At 30.2% G+C, this 19,582-nt stretch overlaps 1 protein-coding gene across 5 annotated transcripts in view; it reads right to left on the reverse strand.

Annotated features, from left to right (window-relative positions):
* Positions 1 to 6,846: 6,846 nt before the first annotated feature.
* LOC143253059 (N-acetylneuraminate (7)9-O-acetyltransferase) overlaps positions 6,847 to 19,582 on the reverse strand; it is an 88,883-nt gene continuing 76,147 nt past the window's right edge. For all 5 annotated transcript variants that reach the window (XM_076506222.1, XM_076506218.1, XM_076506219.1 and 2 more), the window contains 7 exons: positions 19,136 to 19,292; positions 16,878 to 16,957; positions 13,861 to 13,965; positions 9,603 to 9,743; positions 8,752 to 8,829; positions 7,484 to 7,576; positions 6,847 to 7,289 (listed from right to left, as the gene is read on the reverse strand). In XM_076506222.1, the coding sequence (XP_076362337.1) occupies positions 7,038 to 7,289; positions 7,484 to 7,576; positions 8,752 to 8,829; positions 9,603 to 9,743; positions 13,861 to 13,965; positions 16,878 to 16,957; positions 19,136 to 19,292 (906 nt within the window). In that variant the 3' untranslated portion in view covers positions 6,847 to 7,037. The remainder of the gene's footprint in view (positions 7,290 to 7,483; positions 7,577 to 8,751; positions 8,830 to 9,602; positions 9,744 to 13,860; positions 13,966 to 16,877; positions 16,958 to 19,135; positions 19,293 to 19,582) is intronic.

Here is a 19,582-nt window from a genome sequence, read left to right on the forward strand (position 1 = left end):
AAACTAAAAAAATTCCCAGAAAACTTGAAAATGATTTTTGAGAACATTGAGTAAAATTTGAAAAAAACTCAATTTCGAAATATTTTTTACCTAGAAACTCCTAAAAAAAAGAGTCTGAAAACAATGAACCTGATGGAAATTACATGCAAGTACCATTTTGTTATACATACATAAGAATCTATAGCTATTAACAACTAAGACAATATCCCATCTGTCTATATAGAAATTTAACAATCTATAAAATGCTATTATTTCTGAGAAGTGCATATTTTCAAAATTCAAGTATCCTGTAAATTAAAAATCATTACTCTAAAATACAACAAACTTTGATACTAAAAGTTGTTTACTTTCTCCTAGAGTAATATCATGTGACACAAACTTGTTTTTTCTAAGAAACTTTGAAAAGGCACACCTTCTTGAACATCTAAAAACAGAAACATTATGCAATTCCTTTTATTGTTTAAGTTTATTTTTTATAAATGTTACAAAACAGCCCAAACCATTCCTTTACACAAAAATTACAAGGATACTATAGATAAGTAATTACAGTATCTTCAAAAATCATAACTGAATCATTTTGAAAACTACATTCAGTGTAATGAACTGTTATATATCCTCTGCAAATATACAGTTAATAACAATCTAAGATAATGAAGAACATATGTCCAGAATCATTGATATACCTCACTACCTAAGTATCCTGTAATTTTTGCTTATTGCTAATGCTTCATAGTACTAGCAGTACCATGTATAACAGTTATATCATCATCACTGGAAATGCCATTAAACAATGTTTTCTTTAAATAATAATAACTAGAAATGACAAAACTATTTTTTTATCAGACTCCAGTACTGAAGTCAGAAACCTGGTCATGGATAGAAATGGGGTCAAGTTCTCAAGCAATTGTGTACTTAAGTACATCAAGTACTGTTCTTGTACTTTAGTTGATGTTTAAAAACTCCAAGTACTTGTGCTTTACTTGGCTATCAAAGTACTTGGACTCAACAAATATTTTTAGAAGTACTTCCTAAATATTATGATCTGGAAAATTTAATAGTGTGTAATCAGTAGTCAAGTTTCAATGTTGATTTTGCTTGGGATAGATAAAAAGCATCAAACTACTCTTCCTCTTACCAGATTATTCTAACAACACTCTGCAGTGTTAGGTACAGACAATACTGCTATACTGGTAACCAAACAATAGACTTTGGACAATTAGACACCTAAAAAAATTATGAAATAGGATATTTAGACACCTTATACATTTAGTGGTGTATTAAAACTTTATAAAATACTTAAAGGAAAATAATTTGGTTACTTGCAACTTATCTGCCATAATGGAATAAATTAAACAATATAATAATATAACCAAAACTTGCTGGTTTTCAATACATTTGAAAGATAGAGCCTCCTACAGACTAAGCCCTGAAATAATAAAAAAAAAAGATCTTAAATTGAAGTTTTATGTAAATTAAAGTTTATTTTTCTTTTTGTATGAAATACAAGGCAAAGCTGCCAATCATTTCTCTGAATACCACAAAATTCACAGAAGTCAGCAGGTGTCTTGAAGCTATTAAAAACTGGTCTTCCACAAATGCTGACCACCCAAATATAATATACAATTAACAACTTTCAAAAATATCAAACACACAATTAGATGAAACCATGCCAACAAATTCACAGAACCAACTACCTCTCAGAACTTAAGATCTAACATCCTTGGATCCACATTGCAGGCCTTAATCATCAAATCTTCATGTTTTATGACAATGAATCAAATGACATAAGGATAATTGCATTTGTTTCAGGTGACAACCTGTGTTTACTATCTGTGAATGACACATGGTTCATGAATGGGAATTATTCAATGGCACTTCCACACTTCAATCAATTGTATGTGATGCATGTACCTCTAGGTGACACCACTTTACTATTAGCCTATGTATTCCTGCAGTGGAAACACAGGACATTTACATGTAGCTGTTTCAAGCTATAGTCAACAGATGTACTGCTGTAGATGCTGATGCTGACACAACATACATCTGCACTAACTTTGAGCTGTCCATGAAAAATGCTCTGATCAGTGTGCTTGGAGCAGAGCTCAACATTCTCTTTTCCTTCTGTCATTTAACCCAAAGCAGCTGGTGTAAAACACAAGACTTGAGTCTCGTAGGACTTTACTGTGATGAAGATGGCCAGTTTTGACATTTCTGTGGAATATTAGATGAGCTTGCCTTCCTCCCAACAGACTGACCTGCCAAACATATGAAACACTGGAGGACTGTTGTACCTGATGAAGCTGCTTCACACTTGGAATACTTTGATTCCATTTACATTAATGGATGCTATCAACAGATGAATGCACTAAAAATACTGTCCATATCAGATGCAAGCTCTTGTTTTTCCATCTTCATCCTGAAATGTTCAAAACATCATACTGTAATCACTGCACAAATTTTTGAGAGGGATGGAACAACAATTATTTCCACTTAGTTGGACATCAACATCCTTCCATACTGAAGTATACGGACTTTGGTGATGCAGTATCTTTCAAGACAATTACCATGCAAGCAACCATACCAAAAATCTCAAGCTTTGCAGGAATGACTATTTACTCTCAGTGAGGACTTGGTCAGTGAAAGCTGGGCCATATTATCTGTGATTTTGATATTTTGAAAGCTTCATTTTTTGTGTATAACTAGTGCTGCATACACAATTTTAAATTGTCTGATATATCATAATTGTTTTTCTAAATTTTTTGACAACTAAACATTTGTAATTCATGATGTCTTTTATATGCTTATGCTTATATAGTGTTCTATATAGAACATATCTGTTGTAATTATTTTATTTTATAATAAACAAGTGGTATCTAAATGTCCCACTTCATTTTTTTCAGTGTCTAGTTGTCCAGAATTCCCTATACTACTGCTCTCTGTTTTGTTCACTAATTAGTGTTACATAATAATCAGGAGCAGGGTATGCTCTATATGGTAGAAAGTAGCACATGGCCATCTGAATACTTAAGTAAAGGGTATTTAACAACAAAAATTCCTACTGGTAGGAAGCATATTACACATTATAATCAACCCAATCTACCACAACAACGATGTTATATGAAGGATCTACTGTGTCATATCTATACAATATCTCAGTATCCCACTGCTTCAAGTCTTTTATCATAGGCAATATGCTATCTGAAACACACTGCTTCAAGTCTTGCCAATTTCTCAGAGTGACACCATTCTGGTAGAAGTAAAGAGAATCATTCAATCAGGTCATAGCAGCAAATTCATTAGTCAGGACATTGCCATCTGAAATTCCTATGAAGCTTGATATTGTGGAGATATATTACCATAACTCCAGTTCCCACACAAATAAGAAGTTCACTCTACAATCATGATAACAAAAAAATCTTTAGTGTTCAACCATTTATTCACACTAGAAAATACAAAGGGGAAATATGTGGCTTAATGTAAACATTGTATTAGTGATTCCAAAGCCAGCATCGGAGCAAATATCAATTTGTAGAGGCATGTTAAAATAGTGTACATTTATGTGATCAAAACAAGTTTTTTTCATGGTTAATCTTTTATGTTTTTCAATTCACCATTCAGTTAATGAAAAAGAAATGTATACCATATTGCAAATGCATATATGTTCAATAGTAGTCAAGTATCATAAGGTTACAGGATAGATGCTCAACTGTTCACATAACTTAACAATAGACTAAACTCAGACTATAAAAAAAAATGTGATTCAATGCATAATTATGGGTACCATTTGATGAAAGTGTGCAATTTTCTTTCATATGTTTACTGCATAAGACACAAGAGGAAATTCTGCAACTAGCAAATTCATAGTGAAGTTAAAGGCATCATATTTTGAGAATACTTCTATTCAATATTAATGTCAAATATTTATTGAACTACTAATAATCACTACTTCCTACTTCAAGAAGAACCACTCTGATGTTGAAGTATACAGCTTGCCAGCAAAGCCATGGTCACAGACTCAGACAGACACTGACATTTTTTTTCACATAACCTGTGAAATGTATGACAACCAATCCATAACAGCATCATTCAACAATGTCATTGGGTCATTTAGTGCCAGCAATATCATACCATTCTCTGTGGCAGAAAACCCACACTTCAAGAAGTCCATCTTGATCATGGAATCTCACTTCGGGACATCTAGCACAAAACATGTCTTTGGTCCTTCTCTAAGCTACAAGTAAATAAATTTGCAATCATGTCAAGTGTTCCCTTCAAGCAGCAATAACTGAAAATGTTATAACTGTTCTATGGACTAACAAAGAAATTCACAGATACATCAGGATAACTGGATATTGCATTACTGACTGAAGCATAGTGTCATTCATATCATGATAAAATAGACTCATTGGGCAACACACAGAGGAAGTCATTTTAAAGCAAACAATACACCAAATTGATGGACTCTTTTGGAATTTCAGATAACGTTTCTGCAACTATCACCAACATGAAGCAGGCACTCTCTTGTTACCAATAATGCCTGCAACATGAAGCAGGCATTCCCTTTTCCAAGAATCATGGAAGCCAATTCTGCCCAGGTTTAAGATAGTGACTCTGTGACAATGATGATAAGAACATTATACTTTGCACTGTCTACAACTTGTTGTGAGGGACAGGTTCAAAGTGGCTATACAGAAAAACCAAAATCATCTCTAAGGCCTCTACTATGGTTAATAATGTTTAGAAGTCAATAGTAGCCACAGAAAGGAGAACACAAGCATCAAGTTGCAAATGTAACATTAAGGAATCCAAAGTTAACAATCACTGCTGCCCATCCCCACAAACAGGCTCCAGGCTCTCAACACAGTATAACTCAGTGCTTATGAAAGAATATCAAATATCCTGCAAGGCATGGTTAATATCTTTACATAAGCAGATAAAGATATAGACTTCATTCAGTTTGTTTGTTTGTTTTTGAGTTTCATACAAAGCTACAGAAGCTAGCCATCCCTAATTTCACAGGGAAAGACTACAGGGAAGGCAGCTAGTCATCACCACTCACTGCCAACTCTTGAGTTACCATTTAACAACAAATAGTGGGATTGACTCTCACCTTATAATGCTCCAGCAGCTAAAAGGGTGAACATTTTTGGTGGGACAGAAAATCAAACCTATGGCTCTCAGCTTGCAAGTTGAGAACTTGAATCACCCGGCCATGCCAGGCTACTTTGTTCAGTGGGAGATTGTTTTGGTAGTCTAATTATCTCCACATCTTGGGGTTATCTATACAATTCCAGGATTTTTGCTCTCAATATCATGGGAATCTTGTCAGAGCACTGAAACAATCCTTGGACTCTCAGTTAGGAATCTTTGAAGACTAGGGTCTTTTCAGTATAGCAACAACCCTCAATTTTCAACTGAAACTTCTCTGGGCAATGCCTGATGAAGACAAAGATTGTGGATAAGATGAATCATCTACAACCTGTTTCTCTGTATACTATGAACCCATGTGAAGCAACCTCTCCACTAATCTAGAGGACTCACGTGTTTAGCTTCATGCCAAGCAGAATTCTGACTTAGGAAGACAGACAAGGTACTGTATCAAGTTCATCATAGTTGAATGAGTATTTAGCTCTCTCAACACTACCATAAAATTCAGATCAAGTAGGGAACAGTTCCCTACACTTGTTAGAATTGCTCCGAAATATGTAACAGTAGAAACCAGTTCAGCAACAGCAAAACGACTGTTCAGTGTTACAGGGAAGGTGTTCACCCAGATAGATGGTGCATGGCAGACAAACAAATCTGAAATGGTCATGTTTGTACATTCCAATCAAAAGTAAATGACATGTTCTTCAATGTACATAATTATTTACTAAATTCTCTATCCATTCACTGATTACCAGGTGAATGATATGTTATGCAGTAATTCCATTATTCATTATACTGGTTCATGGAATTGTATTCATTAATTCATTATGAAACCATACAGTAAAGTTATTTCACTGGAGTTTTGCTTTTAGCTATTACACTTTCTAAGCTTGCATAATTAATACTCTTAAGACATAACAATCAGAAGTATTATATCTGTGTAGCATATGATATATTATGCTGACTGATAAAGTGTGTTATTACATTTTAAAGTATACTTACTGTCAAAAAAAAAAACTCAAATTAAATTACCTAATTAAATGAACCATGCTGCACATGCAAGAAATACTGCTTGTAGCTCAAGCTCAGTTAGGCCAAGCTACATAAGGAAGTGACGTTTAATGAGAAACTGATTGTACATGTATAATCAATAATATACAAGTTCCTTTACTTGTGATGAAAGATCTCATACTCACTTTCTAGGACATGGACTTTTACTTTATAAAAGATATGCCACATATTTGTACTTGCACTTAAGCATATTTCCAAAGTACTTGATCCATCCCTGGTCATGGATTCTTCCTTTTAAAAACCAAAGGAATCTTGATAAGTTTGAGCACGTAGATCTTTTAAAAATTTTCACAAGATAACTAATGTATTTATTTTGGTTATGGGTGTTTTTTCGATTCCTCTTGGGTTACTGACTTAAAGATTTCAACATTTAGGACCACAAAATCTTGACATATGTAACTAAAACTCTAGAGACAATTACTGAGAGATATTTTTCAATAAACATCCCTCCATTATCTATAAATACTCAGGGAATTAAAAGTATAATTCATAACATTTATATTTAAAGGGTTCAAGCATGAAAAAAAAGAGTCAAGTAATTTAATAAGCATCTTTAGTTAAGCACCAGTAGATATTAAAAAACAAAGATTATAAGGTAATAATGGGAACTTTCAGTGTTTTAAAGCATTTTGATAAAACCATCTTTATTGTGATATTGCAAACAAAATATGAGAATTCACATATTTACATGTTTTGCTCAAAGTGTTTAGCATTAATATTATTAAAGAAACCTCAATTTCACAATGTGAGCAGCAGTTCTAACACACACACACATAATAAAGATAGGGCACTCTTTTTTATCTTTTTTTTTTTAACCCTTAAAACATTCCATCATGAAATCCAATAGGTACTAAAATTAAAAAGAATACCACTACATTTCTCACAAGGTAACGCCAGTCATTTGGAATGGCATATTTTACAAGGATACGAGTGATATGGTGCACCTCATGAGCAATACATACAAATATGAAGGTCGTGATGATCACATTCAGTACTGGATAACTAGGCACAAGAACTAATACACCATGAGTGTCTGCTGCTAACCAAATGTGATACTGTGCTATAAATAGCTGAAAACAAAATAAGAAATTGTCATGTTTTGCTTTTCCAAACGTAAGAAGTAACAGATATCAAAAGAATAAACATGTTACATAACTTCAACTTACAAACAACTTAGTTTAAATCACACTGTTTCATACATCAGTTAAAATTAAACAGACATGTGATGGTGCAATATCAGAGTTTTTCTTTTATGAAAACTTACCTCTAGAGAGATTTTACCGAACCAAGCAAAGAATGTGCTATATCGAGTTCGTAAAAGTCCACTAATGTTGTGAAGAACAATAAAGGATAATATCTGTTCATGTAATAACACATGAATTAATAAAAAGAAATAAGCAAAATTATATTCAATATTCAAATTTCATTTGTATAATTTCTAAAATTCCTAAATAATAATGTTATCTGTTATTTTTTAGAAAAACTTGAAAGTTTATTTTTTTCCCTAACTCTATATAAAGTTTAACATAGCTCTTGTATATTTTTTATTATTATTATTCTTTATTTTACCTAATATAACCTACAAGAGTTTCTGATTCATACAATTTAGTTACTTACATAATAATGAATAAAGAATACAAGTGAAAAACGAGAAATACAGTACATAACTGGATCTTGTTTTTTTGGTGTCATCAACACTTAACCATACTTTTGTATATTAATGGTACTACTGCACTAAATAATGTTTCATTTGTTAATAATGTACCAAAGAACATAGAATAATAATCTTCAAAAATCACACAATGTTCCATAATTATCACAATTTTTCTGGCTTTATAACTATGCCACACAAGGCATTAAAAAGTCATCTAAGCTCACTGATTGTTTCCCATAGGAATAATGCTTTAGATGGTAATATTATGATGAACAATTTATGTTAAATTTTGTATTTCTTGGGGTGGTGGTAAACAAATTAGAGAAGAGAGAATACCTATAAAGCAAATGTCACAATTCTCATATTAAGGGAAATTGAGGATTCTTTCTTAACATTGCTTTATAAAATTAAGAACTTAAATGTTTAATAATGTTACAATTTGAATTATCAGCTATGATTCTTTGCAAGTGTATTTATACACCATAATAAAGAAGCAGTTTAATTAATTCTTTAACATAACTCACTGAAACCTTCTGATATGAGTACAAAATGATGCTTGCTCTGAGAGTTAACAAGGTACATTCCAGAAATTGCTACAAAATGATTGTTAAAAATAAAATATTATATGCAGAAATGGAATAAAAGCCTGTAAAATTGGAACTATTATATATAGTTTGAAATGTTTGTACAGTACTACTTTCTTAGTTAAAAGTATATTATTTTCAAACAAGTTTACTAATGTTGTTATAATAGCAGAATTAGACAATACAATTTGTTCCAGATATTAAATTTACAAAAGCTGCACTTTATCAAACCAGGTTTATTTGAGAAAGTTACACTTATTTTATAGTAGCAAACTGAACAAATTTTAAACTCACTGGCACAAAAGAAATATATGGATGAATCTCATTGCATTCTGGTTTGTTTCGACACAGGAAGGCGAATGTTGCATAAATCTAAAGGTAATAAATGATCAATATTATTAATTTGTGCATTAGGCTTTAAACACATAAATAAAAGAGAATAAAATGAACAGCTATAAATACATTTTTTTCATATAAATCAGAAACAAATCTTACTTTATAATCTAGATGGAAGTATTAGCACAAAATGCAATAATAAATACATCACTGTAACACCAATTTTATTCTTGTGATACAAGCAGTTTTCAACACCTACCAGTGACATTTTAAATGAACTAAAATGTTAGTTTAATGCCTTATATGTAAAAAATTGATATTTTTCTATTTTGGAAGGCTAGAAGTAGTCATGTTTGTTTTTTACCTCATATTGACATATTTAACACTGTACACCAATTGAAAATGAACTAATTTGTTTGCAGTAAAAACAACACTTAAGAAATTGGCAAAACTACTCAGGAAGTGTAAAATTAACCAATAATTTAACATCTTGTTTATACCAGTCCAAAAATTCACAAACTATAATATTAAATTGTATTTTATTTGTCTGTACTTCAACCATTTCATCATTCAATGGGTAAACTTACTGGTTTTAAAGATATCTATATGATTCAGTATTACATAAATTACTGTCTCTCGTTATTTATATTTATTGTTGGTCACCCTTATAACTGATGAATCTACAAACTTTTATGTAAATTTTGGTTTATTTAAATAAAAAAATGACTCACTGTTTCATATTATTTAATCTTTTCAGATACAGTTTTGAAACTAAACTATAAAGAAAAGGAAAAGAAGCAGAAACCTACTCCTAATCCAATGAACGAGACTAATGTTGCCGTTAATGAAAGGCCTCGGGAAAACAAGTTGCTGTGATTATTGTCATCTATAATCCGATACTGTCGAAGGAGATGATAGGCAAAAGCAAGCAGCATTCCTGAAGCAACACTCTAAGAAAATAATACAATACATAAATTGTAACTTATACTGCAGAGAAATAATATGCTACTGAACCTTTTCACGACTGGATTATTCTCTTATTTTTCATATATTTAAAAGATATGACACCCTTCAATTTTAAACACCAAAGTTGGTTAGTCATTTGATGGGCAGTTGTTTGTTCTTTTTTAGTCATTCTGTCTTAAAATTATTTATTAACCCTATGAACCATTTTTTATAAGATTGTTGCATATTGTGCATAAAACTTATTCTGGTAAATTAACCATTGTAATGAACTCTTCTGCTTCTGAGTTCACCACTTGTATTTTATTTACTCATAACAGTAAACAATATTTCTTGTTTTTCATTTTGTCATGACGTAACACAGTTTATGCCATTTTATTAAAATGTGTCCAATTTTTTAATTAACTTTAACATACCTGGATGAGTGCATCTTCACTCCAGGAAAAAAAACTGCATCACTGAATTAAAATTAATTTAATAAAAAAAGTGTTATTTAATTTACTTTATACTTAATAAAGATTAACTTGCTTAACTTGATTTTAGGTCACTTTTAGTTCACTATGAATGAAAACATTAGTTTTGTGAATATGCTTATTTTTTCAGACCATTACACTGCTACTCAATAAAACATATCTATTAAAAAGTACAAACACTATACTTTTAAACACACAACAAAACACCAACAAGATACTTTTATTAAACCTTAACCAACATCCAGTCATAATGCTTCTTTCCTTTATGTATACATGTGTATCTCAGCACCCTAAACTTTACCTAATGATCATAAAACCTTCTCCAATCATTTACATTTGTTACTGTATTAAGTCGTAATAGTTTTCTTTGTTACCCATTCAACATGTTCCTAAACTGTATAAGTGCACCTACCTTATCTCACGTTATATGACCTTTTCTAACTGGAGACAATTTCTGTAGTTAAACATAAACTAAGACACTTAAACAGATTGCAAATTTACAACAATTAATGAATATTTACAGAAATTATCTAAAAACAACTCTTTAACCTTACATATTTACTCCATCAATATATGACATTTTAATTCTTGCTTTATTCAATTATATCTAGAATTTTTTATAGCTGTTTTTAGTAAATAATCAAACTCCTTGATGTAACTAAACATCCTAGGTCTCTTCCCTAGACTACTCTGCTTATATAAAATTAAAGAACATAGTCAGGCAATTATAAATTTAATTATAGCACTGACTGTGTAAAAAAAATGACAAATTTACACTTTATTTACTACTTTATTTACTACTTAACTTATCAGAGTTGGTGGTGATCACTAATGGTTAGTGACAGTAACAAACAGCTTTATTAGCTTTGCAATAAGAAAGATCAAATAAATTTAGTGATAAAAGTAATCAAACCCAAGAGCATCAAATCATGAAAAATACACTATGTAGCTTTGTGCTTAATAGTAAACAAATGTAACAGCAATATTTTGTTTAATTTCATGGCAATCAATTTGTGAGATAGCAAAATGGTTTTTTTTTATGGTTATGGTTGTGTCTAATGTTCACTTATTATTTCATTGCATCAATTATTTACCTATGAATTTCTAATTGCATTAAAACACTAACTCATCTTCCATCTAATCATTTGTATTTTGATTAAATAGGTACATATGATAAAACTCACACCAGCTTCCCTAGCAGTGATGTACAGATACTAATAATGTTGCAGAATATTTTGTAAGTTTGTGAACATGAGGTGTACGCTTGTGACCTACTCAATGAATAAATACCCTGCCAGAAGCTTCACTGTAAATTAAAGTAATGAGATAGTTAATAATACAGTGAATTCATTACCATTAGCATTAAGCCTTGGCCAGGCATGTGTTTAGTAACTGTGTTTTGGTAAGTGATGGATTTATTTCTAAAGGTTGTGTCATGGTTGAATAAATTGCTTTTTTGGGTTGTTGAACTCTAACTGTATTGATAAATTTATTTTAAACCATTACAAATTTAATCATAACTTTGATTAACTGATGAATAACAGAACAGCAGCTGCAACAATGAACATTTGACAATTGTATGTTCAGTTACAAACAAATAATTTCTGGATATTTTGGAATATGCATATTCCATCTTTAGCAAGCTATACTGAAGATGGTACATCACTATGTACATGTATATAAAGTTTAAACACTCCATAAAAGTAATTACAATATAGCACAAAAATATAAAAATAGTTAAGAGACAATCAAATACACAAAGAATAGAATAATTCAACAACATTGTATAATTAATTTATAACAGATTTAATTGTAGTGAAGTTGTGTTATAATTTAAATTTGGGAGTTCATTTAAAATAGATAAACTTTCCTTAATTAAAAGTTCAGTATCTGATGATCCAGATGACTATGAAATTTGTAATCAAGATGGGGTAGTTAAGTGTTTTCACTATGTGAGCAAATTGTAGTCTGGTAAATTTGATCAATTTTTACCAGTCCTGCTTGATACTCCCATATGTTTGCAGGCTCATAAGTGTAATACTCATATATAGTTTTACCAATGTAAGTGACATTACAGCTACCATGTTTATTTATATACGATCCTGGAACTGGTGAGGTTAGGTCATTGGTCCTTAGATTGGAATAGATTTTGTACTTTGAATGGTGATTTAAACATCATTTGTAGCTGAACTTGTGAATAAAACATTTTAATTATTCATAAAATTTGTGATTAATTGTTCCTTGTTTTTTTAGATAAGCAATTTTACTGGATATTTATCAATGGTGTTTTTTTGTTTTGTTTTTTTGGGAGGGGAGGTCATATTTGTGAGAAAGGAACTTGCATGTTATAGTTCGAATAAAATCCATGGGAATATTGTTCATTAACTTGATCCTGGTTATAAACAATATACTATTAAACCTAAGAAAAAACTATATAAATAATGAGAGAGAGGATCTGACGAGTGGGCATGGCAAAAAGGGTCTGATTTTCTACTTGATGGCTCTGTAATCAAACAAGATTAAAGGTTATAAAAATTATGTTCTGCCAGAGAAATGACAATGTAATAGGGATTAATTTACCTAAATTTCGATTTGGTGAATAAGTTAGAGAAGAGGAGATGCCTAGAGAAAAGTGTCTCATTCTTGGAATTCAGAATTTATTTTAATATTGCCTTATAAAATCAACAATTTAAAACTTGTGTACTATTAAAATATGGATTTTTAGCCATGAATTTATGCTACACTAGTTGGTAGAACATAAACAAATAGCATTTTAATTAAATATCAAATGTAACTTACTAAAACCTTATGACATGCACACAGTAAAGGATGCCCCTGGCAAGAGGGCTGAAGAAATGAGAAATGTCTTCTGCTGCTGCACAAATTTCAACCAAGTTCCAAAATAAAGAGCTCAAACCAAATACTTGAAAAGTAATTCTCAGTTGATAAGTTTTTTAATAATTTCATACAGTTTATGGTGATGTTTTTGCCACTGATACTAAAGTTACATTTTTGTCAATTTAAATACTGCAGAAATATCAGGTAGAGATAGTTAGAATATTAAGTACAGTAGCCACATGCTGGTTTAATTTGTTGTATAATGTTTTATAACCATAAACAATTTATAATATACAATATTTATATAGCAAAGAGAAATGCACTGATATATATAAGAAATGTTAAAACTGATTATATTAAATTATTTTAATTGAGTACATGTACAGACATGTACATTACTGTATACTGACATTGAGAAAATGTTTAATTTTACAAAAAAAATATTGAATATATTTAAACAACAAAAATAGGAAGTTTAATGAGGTATTGTTTTTAACAGTATGGCATTATTCAATTTCAGAAAGTAAGTGTTTTGTTTTTTCTCCACACATAAACCTGATAATTTCATGAAATCCAAGTTTGTAAAATGAAATACCAGATGTAGTGAACTGATATGCCCTTGAATGAAGTTTTGTGATGTTTTTTTTTACAAGTTCATTCTATTATCTTTTCCTGTCTGAATATCTCTACATTAAATTATTGGTTTTTATTCTAACTAAAACTTTAACATATTTAGCTTTATTGGTTAAAATTCTGGTTTCAATTTAACACATTCCTAATCAAATTAACTCACATATCGGTCAATTTTCCATCTAAACCACCATTCCTTAATTGAATCATCAGTTGTTACAAACAGTGCTTTCCATGGCCGTGTAACAAAAATCTTTTCAAAGAACACCTGGAAATATAAAAGTTTTTAATTAGTATTTAGGTTCTTTTCAACTTTAAATTTATTAAAAAATTAACATTCACATTAAAAAATATACATTAACTGAGGCAAAACTAATTATGAGTGCCAAAGAAAAACATCTGGTTGTCAGTATTGTTATTACATAGCTTAACATATGTAACCTTATGCGTGTAACATCATCACAGACTTCCAAACTGAGATATGTGACACCATACTTGATGGAGATAGAAGATCAACATATGTTAAGTGTACTGATGATTTAAAAAGATGGTAAGTCCCTGTTGTGTATTTAATAATAATGGAACATCAGATCTGTTGTTTTGAAGAATATCTTCAGCCCCTGCTGACCCAAACCCACTGAGTGGACTGCAGCTATACCAAAACAACTGTAAGACTCTGTTTATTACTATGCAATACCTGAATCTCAAATACATCTTTTTCTTAGACAAATGAACAATGATTTATCAATGTGTTTCTTTTGTTGTAAAGAAAGTTACACAAGCTACATGTGCTGTACCCACCACAATGTATTGAAACCCAGTTATCACTGAGCCACCAGGAAAATTGCAAATATCATACTACTTATATTATATACAATGTCATCTCTGTTATAATGAAGCACAATGAATAGAAGAAATGTACTTTTTATTCCTTATAAAAACTGTTCTTAAGTATGTATTCTAAATTCTTAAATTTCCATAATTTATATATGTAATGCATTGCTTGATGTAATAACATAAAAATGCACAATTTTTATTTCTTCCTGTAGCATATACTTCAGATGTGATACATTTTCAAGTAGAAGACAAAGAATAGTGATATCTGAATGAAAGGCCATGAAATGTGTATATCATATTATACACAACGTTTATGTAAAACATTTTTCAAAATTTCACATTGCATGAATATAACAAATAATTACCAATTTACTGAAAATGTTTTGTATATCATAAGTGTACTAAAAGTATCAAATAATATCAAAATTAAACATCACAAAACTTTGGTTTTTCTTTTTTTTCAACAGCACACTTAACTTGTATACAAGTTTATTTCTTTTGGAGAAGGAATTATGCTCAAAGAACATCCTTTTTTTTTCTGAAAATTTTGAGTTCTCTGTATTCATAATGAAAATATTTTAAGGAATAAGCACCACAATGTCAATGAAAATTCTTGCTTGATCATAGTGTTAGCAGTAGCATATGACAGCATACTACTTAAAATTAAGTATGGTAGAAGAACATATGGTAGCTGTAGTATCAATAATGATATGTAAAGATTAGCAGTGATCCTACTAAACATTACAACTAGGCCTAATGAGCTACGACGTGATTGTACTTATTTTTGTTTTTTAATAATGAAATACTTTCATGTAAAATTTGTATGTATGGGCACCTTGGAAAATAGTTATAAACTATATATATATACATCTAGTCCTTTATAGAAGCTTTAAAAGTATTTTACATGTAAAATAATGTTAAATATTTAGACAACTGTAAATTGTGAATTTATTGTATTTTTCACCTGTAACTGTATTTGTTGAAAGGCCATTATTAACAATGTACATCCTTGTGCAAATTAATTGAAACAAATGGTCATTTTACAATATTTTCAGCATGGCGGCCAGTGTAGGCTCACTGGATCCGCTGATTTCCTTTAATAGTCATTTTTCACACAGATGGCATCATTAGCTATGTTTTGCAGTACGGTCGATCTATTTTTGGGATATATGACGAAATTTTGAGGAATATTACGTCATTCAAAATTGCGTTAGAAGGGCAAGGAAACCAGTCAAAAAACAACTTCTTACCAACTCAATGAAGAAAAAACGGTATCAATGAGGTCTGAAATACAAGAACTGGACACAAGAACAATGGAGGAAGGTGTTATTCAGTGATGAGACTCATTTCTTCCTACAGGGTCAAAGAAGTCTGCATGTTTGCAGTTCTCCAGGTGAGAAACTGCGAGAATCTCACATCAATCAGTTCGTAAAACATCCTTTGAAGAACATGTTTTGGGGATTTTTCAGCTACTATGCCATCGGAAGATTACATATCATAGAAGGTATGATGCGAGGACCACAATACATCAAAGTTTTGCAGAGAAGAGTCGTTCCAGAATTGAAAAAGAGATTTCCAGATGGATCTGGCATTTTTCAGCAAGATCTGGCTCAGTGCCACCCATCGAAACTTGTGAAGAATTTTATGACTACAATGCGAATAAAGGTGCTGGACTGGCCTGGAAACTCTCTGGACTTAAATCCTATTGAAAATCTTTGGGCAATTTGTAAAGAAAGACTTCAGCGAAAAGACTGTACTACGAAAGATAAATTAATTGAGGCCATAATTGACTCTATGCCAAAGCGATTAATGATCTTGTGAAAAATAAAGGCAGTCATATCATGTATTAATTTGCGAGTAATCTTTCGATTCTCAGAAATAAAACGCAAAAAATTGAAAAAATCGTAATTTTCCGTCTTGTTTCAATTAATTTGCACAAGGGTGTAATTATGCTTTTTATTATCATCAAACAAGGCACCATAAACACTTATTTTGTGACAAAAATCACTTGCTTGCATAAGGTATATTATACTCTTTAAGGTTATTAACCAATGCTCAGACATATGAAAAATAATGTACAACCAAAATGTAAAAATTGTTAAAAGAAAAATCCTAACATATTTAATCAACTACACAAACTCACTGAGCACTACATGCACAGTCAAAAAATCAAAATACTCAAGTGTCACATTTTATAGAAAATTCCAAAATGATTTAAATAAATATATCAATGGATTATAAAACAGTTCACAATAAATCAAGAATACTTACACTACAAATCATGAAAAGTTTAAATAAGTACAGTTTGAAGTCTTTTAATCTAAAGCCTGAAATAAATTTTACCTCAGACATGTAAAGAACTGTAACAATGCTGAAAAGAACAACAAATTTCAAGACCATATACAGGTACTGGAGTGGATTTGCTGAAAAGATTAAAAAGAAAAAAAAGACATAAAAACATGGAAGTTACAAAATGAAACTTTCAAACTCTGTTAAAACATTGTGACTTCCAAAACTTAGATATAAAACCATAAACAAGAATAAACCTAAAGACGAGTGTAAATCATTATAAGATCAAATGGAATCATCTGTAAAATATCATTGGTTAGAAATATAATTCATTTTAATTATACATAACATGTTTAATGTTACTACCTATTAAATCAGTTTTCTTTAACATTTTTGTATTATATCACTGATACAAAATTTATTTTTGTGGAAAATAAATTTTTCTAGCAGTCTGAAATTACCAATAAATTGACCACATGTGATCTGTGGAGCTTCTACATATTTTTAACCCTACAGATTCAGATTCATGTATTTTACAAAACCTTTTTTCACTATCATGAATCCATGAAAGTACAAATATTATAACTAAGAATGTACTTAAATTATCCTTACAATATACATTAAGTTTTTACTAAAGATTACAAGCCTTTCATATATAAATAATCAGATTTTTCAATTAAGTATTTTGTACTAAAGATTGTTCTACAAATATATAGAGTTAGAATATCGACTGCTACAAGTGCAAAGTAATTTTCATGTTAAGACGAAAAATACTTTTTTTAATCCAACAATTTTCATGTCATTTGGATAACCTCTAAAAACTTCTTAAATAAACATTATACTTTTTTAAAAATAAAACTTTATATTTTAGCTGTTACTTTCTCTATCCCAATTCTATATCCATCTGATCAATTTGACTGACCTTTTCACCATCATCAAAAAATACATCTAAGTTACCCTTATTTTCTTTATTTACAATCTACAGATTGTACTATGAAACAACAATTGATTATCCTTGATGATGAGAAACCCACTTTAAATAAAAATATATTTGAGAACAGATGGTATGGGTATTAACACTTTTATTGATAAGGAGAGAAAAACATTAGTTACCCTATAAAAGTTATAGCTTTAACAGTATATATCTATTCATACTTAACTTTTATTGCTCTTTGGCCCATGACTAACTAATAATTTTGTCAAACAAACTGTAAATCACTTGGCAATTGTATTGCTAAAGTTACTACACTGAGTTATGTGATGTACAAGCTACTTCATACTACAAGCATATTTCATGAAGAATTTTTGTAATTATTTTTTATTATCTTATCTAATCTAGCATAATAAGTTTTTTTCATTTTAATACTCTTATGACAATGAATACATAATATACATGAAAAACAAAAAATATAATACCTTTGACCTTTTATTTTTTGCTGTCAGTTGCCAATGAAATTTAAGCCAATGTTTTTAGAATGATGGTATCATTATGCTAAATAAATTTTATTTGCTTAAATCACAAATCTTAAAATACAGAATAATAACATGCACATAGCAAACATTGTATTATAAATATTACAATTTAACTGGTTCACAGAAGGACAAGAGGGGCTGAAATTAACTTTTTGTTTCTCAGTCCTAACAAAATTAGATAAACTATCAAACTGAAGATGAAATATACATTACCATATACTGAAAATAATGTAGCATTATATGTCATTTAATAATTATAACTCTGCCTTACTATTGAGTATAAGTAATATAGTAGACAACATCAGAGAGAACTGTCAGCAATTTCTGAAAGAGAAAATGTGCCAGGCAAGTTTAATTTGATAAGTGGGTCTGATTTTCTAATTTATAACTGTAAACAACTAAGATTGCAGGGCTATGGAAATTAGACTTTGTCTTAGTAATATCTATACTGTAATGAGAAATTTATATTATGTACTTCAGTAAAGAGTAGTAAATAAGTTAGAAAAGGGAAAAAATCTAGAGAACAAATGTCAAGATTCCCATACCAAGAGAGGATGGAGAACTTCTAAAAATTATTTCTTTATATAAAATTAAGAATTTAAAACTTCTATATTACAGTTTGTTTTATTAATTACATTTTGACAAAAGTCATGACATGCACTGTGACAAACCTGTTACAAGATGGTCAGTCAACAAGTTCACAAATAAATACATTTAACTATGATGTCTGTATAACTTTTTAGTATTCTACAGTTAGCATAAACAGTAAATAAAATATCTGTACATTCAATTAACCATAGTATCATACATTTAACAGTCAAGACAAATAAATTTCTTACCTTCAGCAGAGCTGTTAGTGACTTGTGGAATTATTACCATAGTAACATAGCTTACAGCATACCAGAAGGATACCAAAGGTACAAAGTAGTAAAACTGGTATGGACGGTTCATTGAAAGGCATAGGACTACGACAAGAAGGTTCATACGAAACAAAACCTGAAATTAAAAAGATAAAATACTTCACATTAAGAACACCTCCTATTTCACAAAATAACTTTTAAAAATGGCTCTGATAACAAAATATAATGAAAATTAAAGCTATACTGTAAAAAAATTATACTTACACATTAATAAAGGAGAATCTTCGTTAGTAAATTAAGCATCTCGTGATGCTTAATGAGCCTCAACAAACACAAGACTAATTAATCAGGTTTGACTCTACCAACCTGTTTAAGTATTTGATAGATTTTAATATACAATAAAAAAGGCTAAATACTAATACTACT

This window comes from Tachypleus tridentatus, chromosome 6, assembly GCF_004210375.1.
Source record: "Tachypleus tridentatus isolate NWPU-2018 chromosome 6, ASM421037v1, whole genome shotgun sequence".
Classification (NCBI taxonomy): domain Eukaryota; kingdom Metazoa; phylum Arthropoda; class Merostomata; order Xiphosura; family Limulidae; genus Tachypleus; species Tachypleus tridentatus.